Here is a 27,315-nt window from a genome sequence, read left to right as displayed (position 1 = left end):
TAAGGAAGAGTTATAGGCCTAATCTATATAAATGATTTAGGCGACAATCTGAAGAGTTCTCTTAGACTTTTTGTAGATGACGCTTTCAATTACCGTCTCATAAAGTCATCAGACGATCAAAACCAATTGGATAACGATGTAGGCATGTTATCTGTATGGTGTCAAAAGTGGAAATTGACGCTAAGTAATGAAAAGTGTGAAGTCATCCACGTCAGTACTAAAAGTACTATACTAAATTTCGGTTACAGGATACATCGCGTAAATCTAAAGGTATCTCATATGAAGGGTTCCTTTTATCAGAAAAGATGGTTCAAATGGCTCTGAGCACTATGGGACTTAACTGCTGATGTCATCAGTCCCCTAGAACTTAGAATTACTTAAACCTAACTAACCTAAGGACATCACACACTACCATGCCCGAGGCAGGATTCGAACCTGCGACCGTAGCGGTCGCGTGGTTCCAGACTGTAGCGCCTAGCACCGTTCGGCCACCCCAGCCGCCTAAAGGTTGTCAGCTCAATAAATACTTAGGGGATATACTTACGAATAACTTAAACTAGAAAGATCACACAAATAATTTCGTGGGGAAAGTAAAACCAAAGACGTGACTTATTAACGGAACACTTAGAAGATGAAACAGGCCTACTAAAGTGATCGCTTACGCTACTCTTGTCTGCCCTCTTCTGGAGTGCAGCTGTGCAGTGTGGGATCCACATCAGACAGGATTGGCAGAGAACCCTTTTTTTATAGTAAAATAACGGTGAGAGCGTCACGTATATGCTACGAGACGTAGTATGACAATGATTAAAACAGGACATTTTCACGAAATCTCACTCATCAACTTTCTCCTCCGAATACGAAAATATTTTGTTGTGCCAACCTACACAGGGAGAAATGATCATTGTAGTAAATTATTAGAAATCGGAGTTCACACAGAATGATTTAAATGTTCGTTATTCCTGCACTCTGTTCGAGAGGGCTGAATAGCTTGAACGTGCTTCGATGAACCCTCTGCCGGGCACTTGGCTATTAATTGTAGAGTAGTCACGTAGATGTAGACATGTAGATCAGCCATCCCCTCTGAGTGGCGTCTCGCAAACTGTGTGCTGTCCACCGACGGCTTTCTCAGAGAGAGGCAGTGAAAGGGGACAGCTGCCCCACCTTATCTCCCCCCCCCCCCCCGAACTTAAAATAAGCCTCGTAAACAAAACTCACATTTTGCCCCACTATACAGTTAATCAGTTCAGTACCAACCTGAAGAAAGTCAGAACATGTTGCCTAATGCGTAATGGACACTAGCACGTGTACCCAGACCCATTTATAGTGAAATCTGAAAACTATTTCGCCTATCGCCACTACTCCCCTTGCTACTGAATATCCCAGATGTCTCTAAGCTCTTAAGGCCGTCAGTAGCGTCCTACCCTTAATTCGTGACGTTTGCATTCGTTTGACCACTTAGCTTCAGACACCACTAAATACACTCCTGGAAATTGAAATAAGAACACCGTGAATTCATTGTCCCAGGAAGGGGAAACTTTATTGACACATTCCTGGGGTCAGATACATCACATGATCACACTGACAGAACCACAGGCACATAGACACAGGCAACAGAGCATGCACAATGTCGGCACTAGTACAGTGTATATCCACCTTTCGCAGCAATGCAGGCTGCTATTCTCCCATGGAGACGATCGTAGAGATGCTGGATGTAGTCCTGTGGAACGGCTTGCCATGCCATTTCCACCTGGCGCCTCAGTTGGACCAGCGTTCGTGCTGGACGTGCAGACCGCGTGAGACGACGCTTCATCCAGTCCCAGACATGCTCAGTGGGGGACAGATCCGGAGATCTTGCTGGCCAGGGTAGTTGACTTACACCTTCTAGAGCACGTTGAGTGGCACGGGATACATGCGGACGTGCATTGTCCTGTTGGAACAGCATGTTCCCTTGCCGGTCTAGGAATGGTAGAACGATGGGTTCGATGACGGTTTGGAAGTACCGTGCACTATTCAGTGTCCCCTCGACGATCACCAGTGGTGTACGGCCAGTGTAGGAGATCGCTCCCCACACCATGATGCCGGGTGTTGGCCCTGTGTGCCTCGGTCGTATGCAGTCCTGATTGTGGCGCTCACCTGCACGGCGCCAAACACGCATACGACCATCATTGGCACCAAGGCAGAAGCGACTCTCATCGCTGAAGACGACACGTCTCCATTCGTCCCTCCATTCACGCCTGTCGCGACACCACTGGAGGCGGGCTGCACGATGTCGGGGCGTGAGCGGACGACGGCCTAACGGTGTGCGGGACCGTAGCCCAGCTTCATGGAGACGGTTGCGAATGGTCCTCGCCGATACCCCAGGAGCAACAGTGCACTGCGTAGGATCCTACGGTCTTGGCGTGCATCCGTGCGTCGCTGCGGTCCGGTCCCAGGTCGACGGGCACGTGCACCTTCCGCCGACCACTGGCGACAACATCGATGTACTGTGGAGACCTCACGCCCCACGTGTTGAGCAATTCGGCGGTACGTCCACCCGGCCTCCCGCATGCCCACTATACGCCCTCGCTCAAAGTCCGTCAACTGCACATACGGTTCACGTCCACGCTGTCGCGGCATGCTACCAGTGTTAAAGACTGCGATGGAGCTCCGTATGCCACGGCAAACTGGCTGACACTGACGGCGGCGGTGCACAAATGCTGCGCAGCTAGCGCCATTCGACGGCCAACACCGCGGTTCCTGGTGTGTCCGCTGTGCCGTGCGTGTGATCATTGCTTGTACAGCCCTCTCGCAGTGTCCGGAGCAAGTATGGTGGGTCTGACACACCGATGTCAATGTGTTCTTTTTTCCATTTCCAGGAGTGTATATTACATTGGAAATACTCACACGTATATAAACGGCACCCGCCCGACCGCAAAATAACCGTAAAATTCTTTTAAAAGCCGTACTGTTTTAGTTAAAACGCAGTAGGTTTTACAAAGTGATAATATTATAAACTCATATCTCTTTTAGTTATTACGAATTTGTGCTTTGTCTACTCACCTAATCATGCCCTCCACGGATTTTTTTTTCAATCCACAACTTGTACGGAATCTTAAGAACACCCTAAATTACCATTTGACGCAAATAAAGCAAAATTTAGAGTCATAAGCTAACCAATCACTGGGTACGTAAACTTCTTCAAGGTGTAACGAGGCCAGTAACTACAGAAATTCCATTCTGCTGTCTTGTTTGTTTGCTAAGGAACTTGGAACAGGACTAACCAACAGAACCTTCGTTCCTTAATTGTGATCTCAGGTGGAAGCTAAGATTTACATTGTACTGTTTAATTAGTTTTCTGTGGAAGCATCCATTACTCATTCGCTGAAAATTTTATATACCAGTACTTCAACACACTTGCAATGCCACAAACACGAGAGATGGAACATTAATAGTAGCAATTATTTATTTACAACTTTTACAAAATATATACGTGTTTCAAAGTTTTACTGACCTTCAAAGTAGTCACCAGCATTGTGTACAACCCGTTGCCAGCGATGTGGAAGTCGAAGGATACTCTTAGCAGCGCCAGTTGTGTTGACAGTTCGAGCGGCGCCGTCTACTGCCCGACGAATTTGTAGCAGTACTGAAGCGAAAATGCCGTGAAGTGTTTCCTTCAGTTTAGAAATCGAGTTGAACTCAGGAGGTCTTAAGTCAGGGGAGTGCAGTAGGTGGTATACCACTTAGCAGTCCCATCGGTCAAACAAATCAGTAACAGCTTGCACTGTATGTGCTTGAGAATTGTCCTGCAAAATGATGGTCAGGTCCTGCAGAAAGTGGCATCACTTCTGTCTCTATGCTGTTCATTTTTGGAACACAACCTACGACCAACATAGAGACAGAAGTGATGCCACTTTCCGCAGGACCTAACCATCATTTTGCAGGACAATGCACAAGCATGTACACTGCAAGCAGTTACTGATTTGTTTGACTGATGGGGCTGCTAAGTGCTATACCAACTACTGCACCCCCCTGACTTAAGTCCTCGTAAGTTCAACTCGATTTCTGAACTGAAAGAAACACTTCACAGCATTCGCTTCAGAACTGCTACAAATACGTCGGGTGATAGACAGCGCCGCTCGAACTGTCAACACAACTGGCGCTGCTAAGAGTATCCTACGACTTCCACATCGCTGGCAACGGGTTATGCACAATGCTGGTGACTACTTTGAAGGTCAGTAAAACTTTGAAATACATATCTATTTTGTACCAACTGTAAATAAATAGTTCCCACTATTAAAGTTCTAACCCTCGTACATTGTCGTGGCTGTTACGATTTATTAATATAGGAAGTCAAAAGTTATTACAAGCTGTGTTGCAGACATTTGCACCTGTGGTAACACATTTTGCAGAAAGAATACCACATATGGCTTTGTCATAATCTTCAATTGGACGCGACTGCTTTTGTGGCCCGCAGCTACATCCTCACCAATACATACACTGAGATGACAAAAGTCATGGGATAGAGATATGAACAAAAAATGGTTCAAATGGCTCTGAGCACTATGGGACTTAACAGCTGTGGTCATCAGTCCCCTAGAACTTAGAACTACTTAAACCTAACTAACCTAAGGACATCACACACATCCATACCCGAAGCAGGATTCGAACCTGCGACCGTATCGGTCGCACGGTTCCAGACTGAAGCGCCTAGAACCGCTCGGCCACGAGAAGCCGGCAGATATGCACATATACAGATGGTGGTAGTATCGCGTAAACGAGGCAGAAAAAGGCAGAACTATCATTTGTAGTCAGGTGACTCGTGTGAGAAGGTTTTCGACGTGATTATGGGCGCACAATAGGAACTAACAGACTTTGGACGCGGAATGGTAGTTGGAGCTAGATGTACTGGACATTTCATTCTGAAGTAGTTAGAGAATACAATATTTCGATATCCACAGTGTCAGTAGTGTGCCGAGAATACCTGAGTTGAGGCATTACCTCCCACAACGGACGCAATGGCAGACGGCCTTCAGTTGACTACCGAGAGTAGAGGCGTTTGCGTAGAGGTGTCAGTGCTTACAGACAAGCAACACAGTATGAAATAACCACAGAGATTAATGTGGAACGTACGATGACCGTATCCGTTAGGACAGTGCGGCGAAATTCGGCGTTAATGGGCTGTGGCAGCAGAAGACTGACGGGAGTGCTTTTCTAACAGCACGACTTCACCTGCAGCGCCTCGCCTCTGCTCGCGACCATATCGGCTGGGCCCCTGACGACGGGCAAACCGTGGCCTGGTCAGATGAGTTCCATGTTAGTTCATAATAGCTGCTTTTAGGGTTAGAGTGTGCCGCAGACCCCACGAAACCGTAAGAAGGCACTATGCAAGCTGCTAGTGCCACCATAATGATGTGGGCTGAGTTTGCATGGAGTGAACTGTGTCATCTGATCCAATTTAACCGATCACTGAGTGGAAGTGGTTGCTTTCGGCTACTTGCAGACTATTTGCACCCTTTCATGAACTTACGTTCGCGAACATCGCTGAAACTTTTATGGATGAAAATGATCCATTCCACTGGGCCACACCCATTTACGAATAGTTTGAAGAACATTTTGGACAGTTGGAGTGAATGATTTAGCCGCCCAGACCGCCCGACATGAATCCCATCGAACATTTACGGGACATAACCGAGAGCTCAATTCGTCAAGAACGTTCTGCACTGGCAACACTATCGCAATTACGTACGGTAGGGAACTTCCAACGAATTGTTTAGTTCATGTGAAGTCGATATGCTGCACTACACCGGGAAAAACGAGTTGCGACACGATATTGGGAGGTATCCCGTGATTTTTGTCACGTCATTGTAATACTTTGTCATTAAATGCATTGATTTATCAAAGAAAGAGGGCCCAGCCCTTACTGGTAGCTGGTCGGTGTGGCGAGCGGTTCTAGGCGCTTCAGTCTGGAACCGCGCGACCGCTGCGGTCGCAGGTTCGAATGCTGCTTCGAGAATGGATGTGTGTGCTGCCCTTAGGTTAGTTAGGTTTAAGTAGTTCTAAGTTCTAGGGGACTAATGACCTCAGATGTTAAGTCCCATAGCGCTCAGAGCCATTTGAACCAGTTGAATCTTTACTAGTAAACCGGCATTGAAATTGGCAGGCAGTGCTGTTTTACCAGTTAAGGTTGGGTCTCTCGTGTTTCTTACGCCGATGTCTTTAATGACCTAAAGTATTATGTACACCTGAGGATTTGTCTATAAGCCACGAAACTGGTCCTCTCCCATTAAAGATACAGCTGTACTGGATTTTATTTCTGCAAGATGTCAAATGTTATTGATATAAGATGTGGCATGGACGATACGAAAGGAATGAAAACTTTATTAACTAGTAAGGCATGATGCTGGAGAGACACACTGCATGTAGCCAACATTAAACAGCAAAGTGAGCGCAACGATTAGCAGACTCCAGGCGAAAGTGGTACGCTGATGCAGTCGCGATCGTTGCCGGGGCATAACTTTCTGTTAAAAATGGGAATAGCCACAGCCAGCTGCCCGAGGCCGAAAGAAGGAATGCTGGCTCACATAAAGCGTTTCTAGACTGTTCAAGGTGGTCTAAGATGTTTCTGGAAACATTTTGGTCATTAAAACGATCTTCAATAGAAGCAAGGCAAAGCAACAATGTCAGGGAAAAGTCCAATACCTTAAAAAAGCAATATGTAAACGGCAGTCGGAGGCAGTCTCAGCAGTAGCAGATGAGTTAAGCAGTGAGAGAGTTAGCGGGTGAGTCACACTGTCAGAGCCGCAGTCATCACGAGGGAGGAGCTGAGTCGTTGGGCACGACAGTTCGATGATGCTGCAGTAAACAGCGAGAAGACTACATACATTCAAACGAGGCGCTAATTTTCCGATATATATATCCAGATGCAGTTCTTAAACCCAGTTTCGTACTATTTAGTAAAGAACAGTTCTGCAGAGTTTGTCTGTAGAAGTAGCAAAGAGTAATAGTATTTCTGTGTGTCAGATTATACAGAAGAACACGTGCCGCCTCACGCTTCTCTCCTAGTGTCTAGTTGCATGTCGGCGGTAAGGACTGAGCAGTGCCTCCCCCTACCTTCCACCCCGATTCGAGTATCTGGTGCTATTATCAGCACTCGTTTCTGACAGTGAAAGATAGTTACTCAGGAACTGGGCGTTGCTAGATTAGTAGAGTGTAATCTTTGATGGAAAAAAACAATTGTAAGACACCTCTCCAACTGAGATTAAACTATTATAAAATGGTGTCCGCCCCCTTTATCTGAGTAGTCAACGCGATAGAATTTCAATCCTAAAGGCCCGGGTTCGATCTCCAAATGGGTCGGAGATTTTCTCCGCTCAGGGACTGGATGTTGTGTTGTCGTAATCATCATCATTTCATCCCCATCGACGCGCAAGTCGCCAGAGTGGCGTCAAATCGAAAGGCTTGCACCCGGCGACCGGTCTACCCGACGGGAGGCCCTAGTCACACAACATTTACATTTATTATAAAATGGTCTTAAATTATATTGGGAAGTATTTGCACCCTCTTTCACTTCCTACAAACTTCTCTTATCTGATTCAAAATCACCTCTGCTAAATATCCTAGGAGACAATCTCACTCTCATCCATTAGAGGGGAATTAGCAGATCTTAGCCCAGGGTGTTTTCAACATCCCAACTGCATCACTTAGGCAACACTGCCCTTCAAGGCTGATGGGACGCGACAACATCAAAGAAACAATAATGGAATTTATTTCGACAGGTACTCTAAATCATCAATACAGACGTAATAATACAGAATGAAATAGACAATTCAGTGCAAGCACGGGCCCACTGCACACACTTCGATCTATCATAATATTTTTGTACCTTGAAGATTCGAACTCACGATAACTTGAGCCTTGCCAATAGTACATTTATGAGTATCGTAAACACGGTTTACACCCATCTTGGACATTCTTTATTGTGAGAACAGTAGTACGAAAATATGATACGAGTTAGCTGGGTAGGTAGTTACATGTTCGATAGATTATTAGCATGATTGTATCGAAACGATGAGGAAAGGAGCCGTTTATGGCCTACATATACACTACCTGCTTGCATGGCTAAATAGCGCTAAATAGCGTATTAGCTTAAATTTAAGAAAAATGAACGTGCTAGTCCTAAATACGAATCATAACACTAACAATAACTTTAATTATTATTAATATTTTAGATGTGCATACTAACAGTTGTCAATCCAAAATTCATATATGGAACACAAATTGAATAAAATAAATGACTTTATGTTAATTTTAATATTTGCTTTGCTACCAGTCATAAATGTTTTGTTACTGAACAAAAATGATAAAAGATTCTATTGGCTACATATTGGAAATCTTTGCAAGCCATTCATTTTTTCTTCTAGTGTTATAATGTAGAATATCTCTATATTTAGTCTTCTCATATTATGATGTACTATTTTTAGTAAACATGTATTAGCAGGGTGAAGCTAAAATGCTTAGCTCCTAGAAGCACCTTGGATATGAATGTGGGCTAACACTACACATTATTCTGACTCTTCAATTTTTTGCAGCCACTACAATACCACTATTCACTACAGTACGAATAATAACTAAGTAAAATGGTCTCGATTTTCAAAGCACGTCCGTTGAGATAAAATTCCAATAAGTTTACAATTAACGTGGCTGAAAAACCGAGAACATTTTATCAAGAAATTTATTCATTCCTCCCCAAGACTAGCACTTATACGAAGACCTACCCACGCTTTTTACTAACTCATGTTTGGGTTACATTAATTGTTTGTGTTATTCGGTTTGGTGTACATAAATGAACATACGGTGTTTCATTCATTTTAGGGTAACTATTTTATAATTATTTGAAACACGTTGATAACAACTTCTTCTATACATCTTTTTCCAGGTAATTGAAAAGAGCCTTCGAATAGGACTTCAGAGCCGTTAATTTATAGAACTTGATAAAGTAGTAACAATATAACAGTATCACAAACCACTTCTACCCCTTCAGCAGAAGCGATTCCGCAAACGTCTCCGCCAACTTACCAAATGTAAGGAAACACGTAGCAACAGTTTGTGTGTTTACCTGTGTGCTTGAGCCTTTTCAGTCTCTGTGAGACTGTGGTATTGATGAGAATATTTGCTCGTGAAGCACTTCAGATTTTTACAATATATACGACCGCCGAAAACTGGATACATTTTTGTTTATGGAGAATGTCGCTAAACTCTTAGAGCAGCGACGCGATTCTATGCTAAAATGTATTTTCATCCCGTCACGCCCTCGCGATGAGATGAATGCAAGTAACATACTAGCAGAGGTAAAACACAGCTCACATGTCCCTAGGAGGCAGCTTGAATGGGTGAGCGGTACCAGCCAAAGGAATGTTCCAACGCATTTCATACTTTCCACATTTCGTCCCGTTAACAGTTTCAGAATCATTTACGGCTACGAAATTGATAACTGAATTTTGTTTAACTCAAGATTATGTTTATAAACCATGGTAAAAACAATCCCTACAATATGCTCTACTGTTCAGTTGAAAATCCACGCTACCTGAGAGAGGTGGGTAAGCAACGACATCGTTCTATCAAAGTGTGTTTTGTGTATTTTAAGGAACTTTTCACTTATCCCCTTTTGCCGATAAAAGTCTTATTAACATCAATCATCTATAATTCCTCACAGATGCGAAGTCGCCATTATTGGAAGACATCACAGTGCACATACGGCAAAGCATGTGGTAGAAACATCCTGTTCATTCGGGACAGATAATTACGGACCTTCTTAATACACTCCTGGAAATGGAAAAAAGAACACATTGACACCGGTGTGTCAGACCCACCATACTTGCTCCGGACACTGCGAGAGGGCTGTACAAGCAATGATCACACGCACGGCACAGCGGACACACCAGGAAACGCGGTGTTGGCCGTCGAATGGCGCTAGCTGCGCAGCATTTGTGCACCGCCGCCGTCAGTGTCAGCCAGTTTGCCGTGGCATACGGAGCTCCATCGCAGTCTTTAACACTGGTAGCATGCCGCGACAGCGTGGACGTGAACCGTATGTGCAGTTGACGGACTTTGAGCGAGGGCGTATAGTGGGCATGCGGGAGGCCGGGTGGACGTACCGCCGAATTGCTCAACACGTGGGGCGTGAGGTCTCCACAGTACATCGATGTTGTCGCCAGTGGTCGGCGGAAGGTGCACGTGCCCGTCGACCTGGGACCGGACCGCAGCGACGCACGGATGCACGCCAAGACCGTAGGATCCTACGCAGTGCCGTAGGGGACCGCACCGCCACTTCCCAGCAAATTAGGGACACTGTTGCTCCTGGGGTATCGGCGAGGACCATTCGCAACCGTCTCCATGAAGCTGGGCTACGGTCCCGCACACCGTTAGGCCGTCTTCCGCTCACGCCCCAACATCGTGCAGCCCGCCTCCAGTGGTGTCGCGACAGGCGTGAATGGAGGGACGAATGGAGACGTGTCGTCTTCAGCGATGAGAGTCGCTTCTGCCTTGGTGCCAATGATGGTCGTATGCGTGTTTGGCGCCGTGCAGGTGAGCGCCACAATCAGGACTGCATACGACCGACGCACACAGGGCCAACACCCGGCATCATGGTGTGGGGAGCGATCTCCTACACTGGCCGTACACCACTGGTGATCGTCGAGGGGACACTGAATAGTGCACGGTACATCCAAACCGTCATCGAACCCATCGTTCTACCATTCCTAGACCGGCAAGGGAACATGCTGTTCCAACAGGACAATGCACGTCCGCATGTATCCCGTGCCACCCAACGTGCTCTAGAAGGTGTAAGTCAACTACCCTGGCCAGCAAGATCTCCGGATCTGTCCCCCATTGAGCATGTTTGGGACTGGATGAAGCGTCGTCTCACGCGGTCTGCACGTCCAGCACGAACGCTGGTCCAACTGAGGCGCCAGGTGGAAATGGCATGGCAAGCCGTTCCACAGGACTACATCCAGCATCTCTACGATCGTCTCCATGGGAGAATAGCAGCCTGCATTGCTGCGAAAGGTGGATATACACTGTACTAGTGCCGACATTGTGCATGCTCTGTTGCCTGTGTCTATGTGCCTGTGGTTCTCTAAGTGTGATCATGTGATGTATCTGACCCCAGGAATGTGTCAATAAAGTTTCCCCTTCCTGGGACAATGAATTCACGGTGTTCTTATTTCAATTTCCAGGAGTGTAGATCATTTGGAGATCGTTCGGTGATTATTTCAGGAAACACAGAATCGCCTTCGTACTGACCACACTTAAACATCTTTAGCGAAACACCGATGAGAAGTAACAAATTCCTCTGCTGGGATGTTCTGAAATTCAACATGAATTATTGTGTCTCTAATCGTGTTATTGAATGTACCAGTGCTCACGATCACCATTTTCAGTGGCTGATAATATAGTCATAACAGTAAACACAAGAATCGTACCTGAGTTATGTGTTTATTTACATTTGGTGCAGTAGTGCGAATGCTTGTGATACTGCTTCTAATTGAGGGACAGTGGATAGAGGCACTAGTATCTCGTTATTGTTTAATCACATTCCACACATGATATTACAATCGTTCCAGCGTTTATAAATTACTGAAAATGTCTAAATATTGGCAAACGGATCGTCGGTGGGGCGTACTTTCTCCATATCGCATGCACTTTTCCGTAACTGCAGCTTCATATTTGAACAAAACCGTGCTTACCATTGTGTAATTTTCATTGAATGCCAAGCCGTTTGAAGACACGTGCTTTTTATCTGAATTTGGCCCTATGTTCTACAGAGGAAAAGTACTCTTGATGGAGCATGAAAGAGCGAATATGCTCTTATTTAAAATAGTTCGACTGAACAGTGGGATACTAACTGGCTCATTTTACCTTCCTCTGCACAAACTCCCCTCACAGTATCTCACCTGCCACACTAGTCCATCGCTGCAATTCGCTCAAGCTGGCGCGCGGGGTTAGCCGAGCATTCTCAGGCGCTGCAATTATGGACTGTGCGGCTGGTCCCGGCGGAGGTTCAAGTCCTCCCTCGGGCATGGGTGTGTGTGTTTGTCCTTAGGATAATTTAGGTTAAGTAGTGTGTAAGCGTAGGGACTGATGACCTTAGCGGTTAAGTCCCCTAAGATTTCACACACATTTGAACATTTTTCTTTCAAGTCCATCCACTCACACTTCCCTATACTCCCTCACTCACTCAGTCCAACTCATCGTCACTATCTCATTGTTCCTCTCTGTCATTGTCTCCTGTATCACAGCAGCAGTGTCCTTCGTTCTGTCCCTACTACTCCCTCATCCCACTGTCACTGTATCTCTCTTGCTCTTTCTTATTGCTACTACCTCGTTCACTCCTCCCCACTGCTGGTGTCTCTTCTCACTGTTATTTTCTCTCTCTCTCTCTCTCTCTCTCTCTCTCTCTCTCTCTCTCTCCCTCTTTCTCGTTGTCACTATAATAGATTCTGTCTCTCATTATCACGGGCTTTACCCCATTTCCACTTTCTCCTCCTCTCTATTCCTCTCCCATTGGCACTATCTCCTTCACTCTTTTCCTAGCACTGTTCTGTCACTATCAACTATGTTCCACTGCCACTGTGTCCCTCTCTTTCTCTCACACTGCAATTGTCTCCTTCGGTCTTCCTATACCACAAACACAGTACACTATCTTCCAGTTTTTATTACTTTTTTATCTTTCCTGCTGCCACTGTCTCCTAACTCAGCACAAAAAAGTGCGAAAATGTTCGCAAGTCAAAAATTTTGGAAAATTTTTAAAGGTGATGAGGAAGGTAGAATGAGGCAGCTGGTACCCTACTTTTCAGTCAGACTCTGTCAAGAATATATCGCCTTTCTTGTGCTCTGATAACGTTTTTCAGCTAGTTCCCTTCTCCCCCAGCTACAGCAGGACATGACACTCATATGAAAACAGATTTACGGCACAGTAAAATTTTAATAGTTTATTTTTGTGACACTGAAACATAAAAAAAACAATTTTACAACTCAATGCAGATTTTAGTGCACAGACATTTTGCATGTGCTCCAGTACAATAACATATGGGTTCTCAAACCCTTCTGATGATAACAGTGACACTTTGCAGCATATTTCTTCTTGCTACGTCACTTTATAAATTACGTTTCCGCCTCACACTGTATTTTACGTGTGCATTATACGTGTGCAAATAAGTTAAACTTGAACCTCTACACCTCGTAAACGGATAAAAATTTCAAGAAAATTTTCAAGATTTCGTCAAAATGCTGCGCATAGCTCTCTTGGAATCTGCACCTGGATTTCGGTAGCCCAGAAACCAAGTTTTTGAGCTATTTCTCGATAACAGATAAAGAAGTATGGAAATGGGAAGATGGCACTTCTAGATAACTTCCTAGAGAATGTACCGTTAGAATATGAGCCATTTTCTGCTGTTAGTTATTTATATATGCGATGCTGACGGCGAGAACATGGCGAAAATCGCTTTTTTCGGATTTTCGCAGGAACGACCTATGAACTAAACGGTGCCGCTATAAGCCCCTTTATGCTCACCGTACACCACATCAGATTCAAAAAGGACCAACCGATTTGCTCCATCCGAAGATGGAGGAAGAGTGTAATATTCAGACTTTCATCTGTACTGTGAGGTAGTCACATTAAGACGATCCTTATTTTGGGTACACTGATGGTGCCAAGCCCAACGGGTATCCAAAACAATTGACATTACCTTTCAGTAACCAATAAAACCCGAGGTATAAGCTCTGGAAAATTCCTGTTTTTATGCGCGGCTTCTTGGAACATTTTGGTAGCGCTTGTTGTCGCACACTTACCGATCACAAAGAAACCGCGAATGGAAATTTAACTACTGGACTTTAGATCGACCGATCAAGGTATTAACTTCACTAAATGCCTCCGAGCGTCTTTTCTTCCAGGGTAAGTGAGGTTAGTGACCACAGGAGGTGGAATGGCTTCCTGATAGGCACATTGGCGAAAAGTTTAACGAACTAAGTTGATTCCAAATTAACAATTATTCACTGGATAGAACGTTCTTGTCAACTTCATTAACATTTAACAATTACAAAATTCGAACACTTTGGTTGTGTAAGGTGAAACTATTTCCCACTATATTAATCATCCTTATTTAGCGAGGATTAGGTTCATTAAGGAATGCAACATGGGCGCTCATGTGCTCACACCCGAAGATTCAAACATTCAAGAATAACCGAAAGCAGAATTCTTCATTTTCTCGTAAAGCTTGAGTCGTCAAAACTGGCTTATTGCTCACAGCGAAGAGAAGCACGAAACTTATCTGGGTTCACGATGCATGAGGTGCATCGTAACCAGATACAGTAAAAAGTCTACGACAGCAAAGTTATCACATGCAAAATGCCAATAATGCTTCTGAAAAAGACTTTAAAAATTATAGAAAATTCCTGATTCGAAAATCTGATCTAACTCCCATCGTAAATCACCTAGCAATTAGGCACAAATGTCATAAAATACGAGACATAACGCCTGGTTCCGTTGCTAAAAGTTATCCATCGGCGTGACGTCTACAATTTCAACAAGTGCTTGCCAAGTGAACCCTCCCCTTCCCCCTTCCCCCCACTCCTCTCAGATTGGTGTCCCACCCAGCTTCAAGAACTTAAACTCACAGACGTTGTCAGGCCCTGCTACAAATCTGAAAAGTCTACCTAAATTTATCAATGTGCTAGATTTCGCGATCACAGTCACATTTAGCAACCATCCACACTTAGGAAACGTGGTTAAAGGCACATTGGATGCCGAATATCAACTGTCATAAAAATTAAGAAAGAAATCAACCAATAAAGTTCCCAGTGTGATCTCCTTCCCATGCCCTCTCTGGGATGAAGAAGTATGAGAAAAACAGGCAGCGAAAAGACGCTCTGCAGAACGTGATAAAAATACAAAACCACGTGCATTGTGGATTCATTGCCACCTTTCAATATGACGCTGCTCTTAGAATGCTCTTTCAACTGTCCATTAAAGAAAAACTTAAATAGGGTTGTCCTGTTTGTCATGACGATTTTCAGGAAGTTTTGACCGTTAAGTGTGAATCTGATACATGTACCCAACCTCTGCAATATCAATATAATCAAATTATTTGTAAGACTGTGTAGGATATCGGAGATGATGGTCACAATAAGTCAGAGAATAGTATTAGCATGTGTGTCAGATAGTATGAGAATGAACTTGGTTTAAAAAGGATGGAAGCTGGGCTGCTGTGTAGTGGAGGGTGCATTATTAAAAAAAGGGTTTGTAGCAATGTTTTGAGAAAAGATATTGAGCAAATGATATTATATTAATGGAAGAATGATAAATGTCAACTTTTAAACTAATCTACTCTTTTTATATTTGAAAGTGTGCAGTTTCTCATTGTTAGAACAGTGAAGCATAAATTTTGTAATGAAGCACATGGCCTTGTCTTATAGCTGAAACAATTGTCAAGAAAGGTAGTTGCACACAAGAGCGTTATTAAGAAACATTCTAGTAACTTGTCTATGTGTGAGATCTTCATGAAAATGTGTATTGTTGTCATGGCTTGATGAAACATTGTTAAACTTGGAGTCTTTGTTCTCAATTACCAATCACATTAGTTCCCCCATTTTCACTTTACTTTCATGACTCTGTTTGCACACTAGCATTGCACATCGCGAGTTGTGTACTGAGAAGCATTTATGAAAATTATTAAGATACCGTCTTGCATTATTCATAGCAGTTACATCAAATGAAATTTGATTTTTGATAGTCACATTATTATTCCTAATAGTAACAAGTTATAGAGCAGACGAGCGTTCCATGTACACAGCTAGGTCAATAAATGTAATTAGCATCAAAGTTTATGTCTGCTGTAACGCACAGCGATTGTCAGAAAATATCTGTGAAAATAATATCATATCGGTTCAGAGGCTTATACCAGTAGAAGATTTCAGTAAAGTGCTACCTTGTGAATTTTCAAGCAGTTTTGTCAGAAAGTCAGATGTATTGTCTTTTTACCCTTCATCTGCTGTGTAATTACAGTAACAGTTCTGATACAAATATCGTTTGCAAGACTAAGTTAAAGATTATATATATTCACGGCCAACGTTTTATTCTGAGTTATTTTGTTTCGCAGTCAAATGGCATACATACATATTATTGAAAACGGATTGCTTTCTCGCAGTCGAACTGTTTGATGTAACGACTATTCTGGATATCGCATCGTGTAGCGAGATTTCTCAGATACCAAGTTGACACTTACGAACACGAGTTTAAGGATATAAGAAACCTTCACGTTGGTTTCATAATTTGTGTGCTAATACTAGTCAGGGCCAACCGATTACGAGACTTCGTAACCGGCCACACAGCTATTAAAATTATTGCATTTATTCATTATTGTTAGTCCCTTTTCTTTTAATTAAGCCCCTATGCAAGGTGAGAGGCAATATTGGCTTGTATCACCATGGCAAAGCAACTTGTCATGAAGCAACATCTGTGAGGCAATGATGTGGACAATAATGTTCTTGGAACTCACTTACATGCCTAAAGTCCCCAGACGAACCCAATAGAACACTTTGCGGATAAGTTAGAAGGTCAGCTTCGCTCTAGACCCCAGCGTGAAAATCAAACTTCGGCTCTAGAGCAATAACGGGCTGCCATTCCTCCACAGATACCAGACACCTGCCTGGAAGTCCTCCAAACAGAGTTCAAGCCACCATGAAGGCAAACGGTGGACACATCCCATGTTAATGCCCGCAATACGTGTCCGGATACTTTTGATCAGTGAACTTATCTTCCTTACTCTGGCCATCTTGGATAACTTTGCTTCGTAGGTGCGACGACTCCATCACTTCTTCCGTTCCCACATTCGGTGCTAAGCAAGACCTCCTTCTCAAAAAATCTATCTCAAAGAAGTAGTTTGGTGTCTTAAGTAAGGTGTTAAAAACTCGAATGGGGGAATTCTACCCACTGGACCCGCAGTGCCGACACCCGTAACTAAATCGTCACAACAAAGCGCTGGACTGTTCATGGCGTCGCAAGCGCGGCACTGGAGATACGGAAGCCGCAGAGGACGGATCCGAAAGCGATGCGGCGAGTAAACAGGGCGCCTGTCGCCTTTGTGGTGTTGTTTGCTTGCTCAGCGGCAGTTGCCGGCACTGCGATGTCCGGTCGCGCGGTCGCGCGACATCAAAGCGCCGGGCGCGGACCTGGGGCCTGTTCTGCGGTTTATGGGTCCTCGGCGTCTCTTCTCGCCACGTCACGCTGGTCTGCTGCGTACCTGCGTATGGCAGAGCTTATCTCAGTATTTTTAAGTACTTTAACTGCAAATAATTGCATACTCCGAAACAATGCGTGTTGGGAAACAAGAACGTCCTTAAGTAAGGTTCTTAAATCAATTAAACCTATATGTGCAAAATGTTGGAACTTACAAAAATATTAATAGCTCTTGAGATTTGCTTATTAAGAAACTATAAGGTATGGCCAAATGAAAGGGAGGCTACAGCTGTACTAAGTTGGTGCAGAAGTTGGTAGCGTTTTCTCTGTAAGTTTAATAAACACAACAGATACACATAACAGAGACTTTAGTCATACCTGATACATCCTCCTTCATTATTTAAAATAGTATGACAACGGTGAGGTAACTTTTCGATTCCGCCTGTAAAAATCACGTGGTTTTGAGGCGGAAAACTTGTCGTGCTATGTGAAATTTAAAATTATCCAAGCGAACTAAATGTTGGAAAGGATTTCGGGATTACATCCGATCGTCGCAAACCTCACTCCACGATGTTTCAACTGGACGCTTGGCAGTCATCTTCAGGCGAGCCATCGAAAACTGACAAAGACGATCTCCGCTCGGCAGAAATCATCAAGCGGTTAAGACCACATGGCAGCGTTCCGCCAAGACTGTATGGTCTTCTTAAAATGCATAATGAAGGTCTTGCTTTACGGCCTACAATGAGTAATATTGATGCCCTCAGATACGGTTTAGCCAAACATTTTGCTGTCTTGCTGAGACAGTTGGTTCGCAAATGCCCGCACCACATATGGAACTCAGTCGATTTTTATCGACCGGGGCCTCTCCTTCTAAGCAGATCGCATTTTGTGAGTTTTGATGTGGTATCTCCTTTTACAATTAAAGGTACCCCTCGCTGACTACTGGACACTAATTGAGGAGCGCCGAAACAAAAACCGATAAATCCGTATTCACCTGCTGGCTGCCTTTCTTGTGTAGGATTTTGTGGGAATAGCACTTGAATCAGCGGTTCTTAAACCAACTGAATGATACTTTCATCTTTTGGCCCCACGGAGTTTTTACAACATCTTAACTCCATTCATGTGAACATTCAATTTACTTTTGAATTGGAAAAAGATGGTTGTCTCCCATTTCTGTATTTTTGGTTAGAGGAACAGTGGCGGCTCTCTGGGACATTCTGTTTATCATAAGCTCCCTCACACTGACTTCCAATAGCACTCAAGTTGCCATCACACATCTCAAACCATGAGTGAGCTTAAAATCCTTGTACACAGGTCCCACACAGCCTCGGCTACAGGAAGTTTGCCTAAAGAGCTTGCACATTTGAGGACAGTTTCAGAGACGCTGGATACTCAACCCGGCAAATTAACGGGCCATTCTCGGATAAAACCAAGGACCAGGAAGTGGGTCCGCAGCTCGTGGTCGTGAGGTAGCGTTCTCGCTTCCCGCGCCCGGGTTCCCGGGTTCGATTCCCGGCAGGGTCAGGGATTTTCTCTGCCTCGGGATGACTGGGTGTTGTGTTATGTCCTTAGGTTAGTTAGGTTTAAGTAGTTCTAAGTTCTAGGGGACTGATGACCATAGATGTTACGTCCCATAGTGTTCAGAGCCATTTTGAACCGGGAAGTGGGTAAAGAGGAGAACGCGCCAGCAAAGTCCTTAGCTTCTCTTCCCGCCATTGGAAATATTTTCTTCATAATAGCAAGAATCCTTAGTAATTTTCTAGTGAAAGTGAGTTCCAGCCCACCATCTAAGATTTATGACCTGCTGGGGTCAGTGAAGGACAACTTGTTACTGCAGAAGGCGGGAAATTACAAAATACGTTGCCAGTGTCGTATGGCCTGTATTGGACAAACAACACGCGCAATAGAAGAACTTTGCACATAATATAAACGTTGCACTCGTCATATGCAACCCAGAAAACTGCAATTGCGGAATATTGTATCTCCAATGGACATTCAATGAAGTATGACACAGCATTAATTTGGGCCACAACAACATCTGATATGTGGTACTTAGTGCAATTAAGGAAAACGTGGAATGGAGGACCCACCAACATAACTTTCTTTTTACACAGTCTGTTTATTTAAAAATATATAAACTGTGTTTTACAGATAATCGAAACATTTAACCATAACATATTCTTTAATAAAATGAACAAAGAAATGGTTCAAATGGCTCTGAGCACTATGGGACTTAATCTGACGTCATCAGTCCCCTAGAACGTAGAACTACTTAAACCTAACTAACCTAAGGACACCACACACATCCATGCCCGAGGCAGGATTCGAACCTGCGACCGTAGCGGTCGCGCAGTTCCAGACTGTAGCGCCTAGAACCGCTCGGACACTCCGGCCGGCCAACAAAATGAACAGATCTGTAAAATTCTTTTGACTTTAAACCGTAAGTTGAATAAGCTTTTTAGTCTTTGCAAAAGAACTCTGAAGTGCTGTATTGCAAAACAGCATACAATATGACAATGATTACAAGACGGCCGGACCTGCAGGCCGCCCGATATCGGGTGAAACAGCGGTGTTTACTACCGCACTGGACACAGTCTGTCTTATTAAATGCGCTTCTGCAACACATGAAAACTATATAAGTACCACTGATGACAAGAGTGATTCAGTTACTCAAAACGAATGACTTAACTTTTAATTAGAAAGCTGTATGCCAAAAGGTTCTGGGTAAGGTACGCGCCTGTTCAAAATGGTTCAAATGGTTCTGAGCACCATGGGACTTAACATCTGTGGTCATCAGTCCCCTAGAACTTAGAGCTACTTAAACCTAACTAACCTAAGGACATCACACACATCCATGCCCGAGGCAGGATTCGAACCTGCGACCGTAGCAGTCACGCGGTTCCGGACTGCGCGCCTAGAACCGCTAGACCACCGCGGCCGGCGTACACACCTGTGCTTAATGATTAAACAGATCAGCAAACAATATGACAATGATATGACTTACTTCAAAGCAACCAACCGGCAACCAGGGTGCGACTGGATCCCAACCCGTCCCTTCTGACAATTGACTAAAGCCCTGGTGACAGCTGGCTTTTAATAATTTCAAAGTTAAACTGATTGTTAGTGTGAACACTTATTACAAAAGAAATCACTCGACGGAACCACAAGATCTAGTTAAAATACACTAATAATGACCGGGTTCTTCAAACACAGAAACGAATAGCTTAGTACACAGGATGTTCAGATTACAACTAATGACTGAGAAATCCAATTACAATCAAATAATTGAACCGGTTATCAGCTAAATCTAATCACAAGGTCCCTCTTTTGTCTAACTGCAATCTGCGCCTTAGTACAATTGTTCTGGCTGTATTTACGACGAAGAGGTGATTAATTAGAATATTAATGATCGGATACAAACAGAAAGGAAAGGCAATATAATAGTGGGACAAATTTTCAAACGACAACTAGTGTCTTAGTACAATAATACTGCCTATATCTACGACCGAAGAGCCGACCGAGTAAAACTCTCAGCGTCGGGTACAAACCAGAAAATAATAAGGAGGGCAGGTAGACAATGACACCAATCACCACGGGGATTACAGAATCAGCAAGCAGTTCCATGGATCCACGGTGCGTCGCAGCAGTTACTGAGTGGTGCCGATGAAAGCCAGGTAGAAGAGGGCAGCCAGGCCACGAGCGGTCGCCCGGCACGAATGTTGCCAACCAACCGACGGGATGTCGGCCTGCTGCTTGCAGTCGACGCTGACCCTAGCGAAGTACTCCGGTATCTTCGCTCTGAGCACGCCCTCCTTGCTCAGCTCGTGTCTTCGGCCGCTCGGACCTCGTGGCCACCTCTTGTCGCGACGTTACCGCCAATCCGCAAACTTCGTGCCTCCTCCTCGGGCCAGCGAACCCCGTATGTATATCGGCAAGCAAAGACCTTTTGATGACACAACCCACAGATACCAACTCTTCCTCATAGATATTGGTAATGGGGCCGCAAGAGGGATGGTCGATACTAGACCTGAGCCAGTGGCGCCAGACAGAACAGTCTACTTACTCAGTGGCGCCACAGCTCTTTTTGGGATTCAATTATGAAAGAATTGCGGAAAATCTGCTGAAGAGTGACAACGGATACCAATTCGATAATGCGTGGAATCCCGTCATCTCCGAGATATCCTGCAGACAAAGACACCAGAATACTCGGATGATTGCAGCGAGCGGCAACGCCGAAGACAGCTGATGCTTGCAGCTCCATCAGCGAGGACGCTACCGCTGGGGGGTGTACTCCTTCTGTCGCGGTGACTGACCCTCCGCCTTATATAGCGCACCGAGAGTATTGACGTATGCTCGGCAATACCGTCAGCGCGCTATGTAAGGCGGAGCGGCAGTCTTCGTCATTCTTCTATGGCTCATCTGAAGGTGAGTAGCAGGTGTCCAGTTGAAATGTCGTGGAGTGGCTGTTGTAACCGCGACCGAAACGGCCGCGGGGTTTCCGAGAGTGAAAATGCAAAGGGACCGAACGGGAGCGGCCTGCGAACAAACAAAACGGACAATGGGAAAGGACGGACACGAACAACGACTGACGACCGAGCAAGACCCTACGAACAACAACACACAAGAAGCAACGGGGTCACAAGCGAAAAACCTCACGAATCAACAACGTCCACTTGTACACTGAAACAAGCAAAGTAAACGCGCGGTCTGCAGGCCAGATGTCGATAGACTCACGCGAATATCAGACTGCGTCGGTGAGCTTTTTTTTTTTTTTTTCCTTTATTGAATTTCGATTCCCCCGGAAGGGGGCGGGCTGGCAGCAGCTTATTATGTCGCTCTTCAGCCTACAGACTATGTGTTAAAAAAAGGAGAAGATAATGTATAACAAGAAACAGGCGACAAAATCGGAGACAAAGAGTAACATGGCGAAAAAATGGTTCAAATGGCTCTGAGCACTATGGGACTTAACATCTGTGGTCATCAGTCCCCTAGAACTTAGAACTACTTAAACCTAAACAACCTAAGGACATCACACACATCCATGCCCGAGGCAGGATTCGAACCTGCGACCGTAGCAGTCCCGTGGTGGCGAAAAAACCGTGGAACTTAAAACATAGAACAAAGGGATGATGATGCTAATAAAATACATATGAAGCAAACAGGTAAAATAATAGACAGTCAATTAAAAAAACACGGCGACAGTCTGGTTTCTGTTCGCAAAAGACATAAAATTCACACCCAGCGACAGCATGGTTTTTGTTCGCAACACGGGAAAAGACGAAACATCACTGAACAGTCACTGGAACAATGCACCAAAGTATGACATACCGCAGCCGAGAGCAGGTGGGGGGAAACTGGACAGATGATGGGAGCCTCGCTGAGCGAGAGGCAGGTGCTTAAATACGTCGCTAATGGCCGCTGGGACCACCGTGGCGCCCTCACATTATACGCGGGCCCGGAAGGCGCGCAGCCGCGGCTTACGGCGCGACGGCTGTAGAGACCTTTAGTGGTACTCGATGTCCATGCCATCTAGTGCGGATTCGAAACCCGCAGCGCTCGGTACCAGAGTGACGTTTACGGTGACCGGATGCAATCCCGAAATATCTTCGAACACGATTGAGCTATGTCCCAAGAGCATTTTCATCCGGTAAGGAAGTTTCATGAATGGCTGTTCATTAGAGAGCGGAAAAGGTGAAATCTGGGGGCCAAAGTTCAGGTGAATTAGGTAGATGCAGAATAACCCCCACAATCCAACACCTTATTGTGTTTTTTGTCAGTCCAGCAGAATTTGAATGGGCGTTATCCTGAAATAGCATCACTTTTTCTGGTAGTTGTTCTTGGATTATGTCACAACACATCTCAGTTGTTGACAATAAATGTCAGCAGTGATGGTTACATCTTGAGGAAGCAATTCATAGTACACCACACTGTCGCTGTTCCGCAAGGGTGATAACGTTATTTTTTGTGAATGCGCACAGATCTTTGTACGGGAAGTTGCTGCTTCGTTTCGGATCAACCATTCTTTTCTTATGTTAGCATAAAGACACCATTTCTCATCACCATTAACGATACGGGATAGAAAAGGTTGGTGTTGTTCAAGAACCAATTAATGGCGAGCAACCAGAGATTCGCATATGATCACCTGCTGAATATTGCGATTTTGGCTTAGAGCATGCTGTACTCATACACCTTGCATTTTGCATGCAAATGTCGCACGATGGTGTGAAAAAATGGTTCAAATGGCTCTGAGCACTATGGGACTTAACAGCTGAGATCATCAGTCCCCTAGAACTTAAAACTACTTAAACCTAACCAACCTAAGGACATCACACACATCCATGCCCGAGACAGGATTGGAACCTGCGACCGTAGCAGTCGCGCGGTTCCAGACTGAAGCGCCTCGAACCGCTCGGCCACTCCGGCCGGCCGCACGATAGTGAAAAGATCACAGTTCACCACAGCTTCCAGTTCTCGAATACAATGATGTGGATCATTGTGGATTAATGAATTTAAAAATCTTCATCAAACTCCGAAGCTCTTTCTGAACGTAGAGTCACTAATGCCAAAACCATCCTCCTTAAAACGAGAAAACCATCTTATTGCCGTGCTCTGTCCAGTTACATTATTCCCATACAAGGTGTAAAGTTTCTGGCTGCCTCCGCTGCTGTGACCCCTCCACTGAACTCATACAGAAAAATACTTAGGAAATGTTCCGTTTTATTCACTTGGCACTCCATTTTTTACCGGCCACTGTTCCACTCAGAATCTCCAAACAATAAAATGATAATCTGAAGCAGCAACAGTGAACTACAAATAAAAAGCAATTGGTAAATAAATCCTTAGTAACCGAAATACCAACATGCGAAACAAAAACGCTGCGAACCTATGCACCAAACTAATACATATGGAAATTGTAATAGCAGCCTTATAACTAGAATTCTTGTGGAACAGTACTACTACATATGTCATTGACATTGATACACTGATCCCAGTACCTAGGAAGGGAGCGGATGGTTTCTCTGTAAAAACTTCTGAATTGTTGATGAATCCAGTTTCCACGATGTCCTGCCCTTCCTTGTCACAAGTGGCAATCTGGTCTTTCAGAGATTGTTTTAAGAGGATGAAGATATGTGAGTCACATGGGGAGATACCGGGACTGTGAGGAGGACGCCCCATGACATCCCATTGCAAATTTGAAGGAGTTCGAGGGTTTTCTTTGCCACATGTGACCAAGGCTTGTCCTGGAGAAGCACTATCCCTTCGAGAGCTTGCCGCTGCGCTTTTTATTGGAGGCCTGTTTGAGCCTTAGCAACATGTCACAATGCTGCTCAGCATTAACTGTTGCACCCTATGGCAGTTAGTCGATCCGTAGAGGTCCTTCTTCGTCGAAAACGAAATTGGGCATCACTTTTCCGGTCTTCGGGACAGAATGGGCTTCTTTTCTGGACGAGGGATACCGCGACTCCGTGGTCATCCGTTTGGAGGCGGTGTCGAAGTGGTCAGACCGCGTGAGAAGCTGAGCAATGAAATCCGTTCCACGTATCTCGGCAAACGGATTAGGGGAAGATAAAGCAAATTCCTGATTCACTGAAATATTTTTGACACCCACTGCGCACGAACTTTGCCGTGGTGAAGCTTCTCATGATGGACAGTTCCTCTGCTTATCGACAGTTCAAATGGTTCAAATGGCTCTGAGCACTATGGGACTCAACTGCTGAGGTCATTAGTCCCCTAGAACTTAGAACTAGTTAAACCTAACTAACCTAAGGACATCATCACAAACATCCATGCCCGAGGCAGGATTCGAACCTGCAACCGTAGCGGTCTTGCGGTTCCAGACTGCAGCGCCTTTAACCGCACGGCCACTTCGGCCGGCCTTATCGACAGTCCAACAGCAGTGACACACGTGGTGATCCGACAATTCGTCCATATAAGCTACTCCACAGACGAAATCTTGGCACTGGTGGTGAGAAAGCGCGCCCGCCCAGGGCGTGGCATGCCTTTGACGTTTAGACATCCCACCTCATGTCATTGACAACACCGAATTAATGTGCACGACGCGAGACACTGCTCTCCGCACACTTCTTTCATCCTGCGATGAATTTGTGGAGCGTACTCACCTTCTTCGCTGACAAAGTCGATAACCAGGAGGTATAAAGAGAAATCCATCGTTCAAAGAACTGCGAAAACAACTCTGCAGAAATAAAGAAATTTCTGTGAGGTTATTAGTTACACTTGTGCAACTGGCCATCCCTCGGGACACACATTCGTCCATTGGGGTTGCACACAACACCGCAACATGTGAGGTCTCCTTTTCTCTTTGACAGACCTTACAGAACCATTTTTATAAAGGAAAAGCATAAAGATCTGGGCGTTCTACAGTTTTCGTTCATTTAGTTCACCGGTTATCACATTACTAGGCCATCAGCATACTGTTACTGTCGTAGTCAGTCTCATCAACCTACCAATGTATATCAACCACTTGGTATTGTTTTCCTGTGCTTGACAGAGCGCGTGCAACGCTGCTTTTAACTCTTGTACCCGCCTCCGTAGCCGAGGTCGTTAACGCACGTCTGCACTGTGACACTTGAGTCAGAGGTACACCGGTTTCAATCCAGGTGGCGGATGGAAGTTTAAGTGCTAGTATTTGGTCGACAAGAGGACGAGAAGTCGTGGTCTAAGATTTCTGATCACTGTACGTAGTGCCTATGTCCTGGATTAAATTACAGACCTTCACACAGTATTTCATGAACTGAAGGCATCTGACATTTTAGGCCACCAACCCTCCTTCCGTCGGATGTGGTCGTTAAGACTGGCTATTATACTCGTGCTATTCGAGAGGAGTACGTTATGATCGGAACAGGGCTACACCCTCTCCCTTCTCTCATCATCATCATCATCCTACAACAAACTTAATACTACACTACAGACGCATCCACACACTCTACAAATACACAAGCAGAATACCACACACATACCCCACGGAGAGGGAACAATGTGAGAGAGGTATGAACACCGTTTCTGACAGGTGGCTGAACCCACCCCGTGGGATATCCCAGCCAAATTATCATCCAACGTTTACATACTTTTACTCTTGTGAAAGACCTTTAAATAATTTACATTGCACCGGTAATACGCCACCAGACATACGTTTGTGATGGTAGAAACCATGTAGGTGGGACAGCATACAAACGGAAAGCTACGAGTGATCTGTCCTGTTGGACTTCCGGAGCCAGCGCGATCTGATTTTCGGAAACCCTAGCAGTGGGTCAGCCTCGGATACTGATTTGGTCGTCGATTCAACCGTGTCTGCCAGTATCGTTGACACTCCCACGTTATTCGATAAACTTCTCGGAGTTAGTCTCGCTTACCGCTAAGTAAATGCCATGTTTTAAATAGCTCTGATGAACAATGAAGTTAGTTGGTTGACTGGAATGGGAGTAACAGAGCTTTGTTGGAATTTCTCTACTGGTGCAGTTTACTTAAACTGAGCTGAACATAAACTTCAGTACTAAACGGAACTGACACGTGGTCTTTTATCAACCGCCTGCTTGTATCAAGTAGATGCTCCCTGGTTTTGACTGTTCACTCTGATTCATGTTCAGTGGAATCAACTCAGTTAAAGACTTACATCGATCCAAGTCTCGTCTAAATCTTTTACACGAGTCCACATAGTGAACTTATAGACTTTTCTGGTATCGGTGCTAATTTTAGGAAAAGATATTTAAATAATCGCTGCTGTATTGTGTTAGAGTAGACCAACACCCTATTTATGTAGTAATTACGTATAACAGTTCAACATTAATATCCAGAAGTAGCATGATTTCTTTTCCGTCACATTGTTCTCTTCCTCTTTCACGTCAACTTTTCGAACATGTTTTTTTTTTTTTTTTTTTTGTTTCAATGTCAAATCTGAAAGAACTCTGGCATGATTCCTTCCCATTTATTTACAGTTTGACTTAAATATTCACTAATGTTACTATTTCAATGTGAAATATTACATTTATTGAGTGTTACTGCCTCACTTAAGTTGTGTTAACGTCTTTTTCAAAGATTCATTTTAATTTTAAAAACCAACAGCCTCAGTAGCAAAGCTTACCTAG

At 44.6% G+C, this 27,315-nt stretch overlaps 1 protein-coding gene across 1 annotated transcript in view; it reads right to left on the bottom strand.

Moving 5' to 3' along the window:
• LOC126195513 (orexin receptor type 2-like) overlaps nt 1-7,940 on the bottom strand; it is a gene marked incomplete at its 3' end in the record, with an annotated part of 64,718 nt that extends 56,778 nt beyond the window's left edge. The window contains exon 1 of the mRNA XM_049934140.1: nt 7,881-7,940. Coding sequence (XP_049790097.1) covers nt 7,881-7,940 — 60 coding nt within the window. The remainder of the gene's footprint in view (nt 1-7,880) is intronic.
• Between the last annotated feature and the right edge of the window lie 19,375 nt (nt 7,941-27,315).

The sequence above is a fragment of the Schistocerca nitens genome, chromosome 7, assembly GCF_023898315.1.
Source record: "Schistocerca nitens isolate TAMUIC-IGC-003100 chromosome 7, iqSchNite1.1, whole genome shotgun sequence".
NCBI lineage: Eukaryota > Metazoa > Arthropoda > Insecta > Orthoptera > Acrididae > Schistocerca > Schistocerca nitens.
The sequence above is the reverse complement of the archived record's forward strand: the minus strand, read 5'-3'. Positions and strand labels throughout refer to the sequence as shown.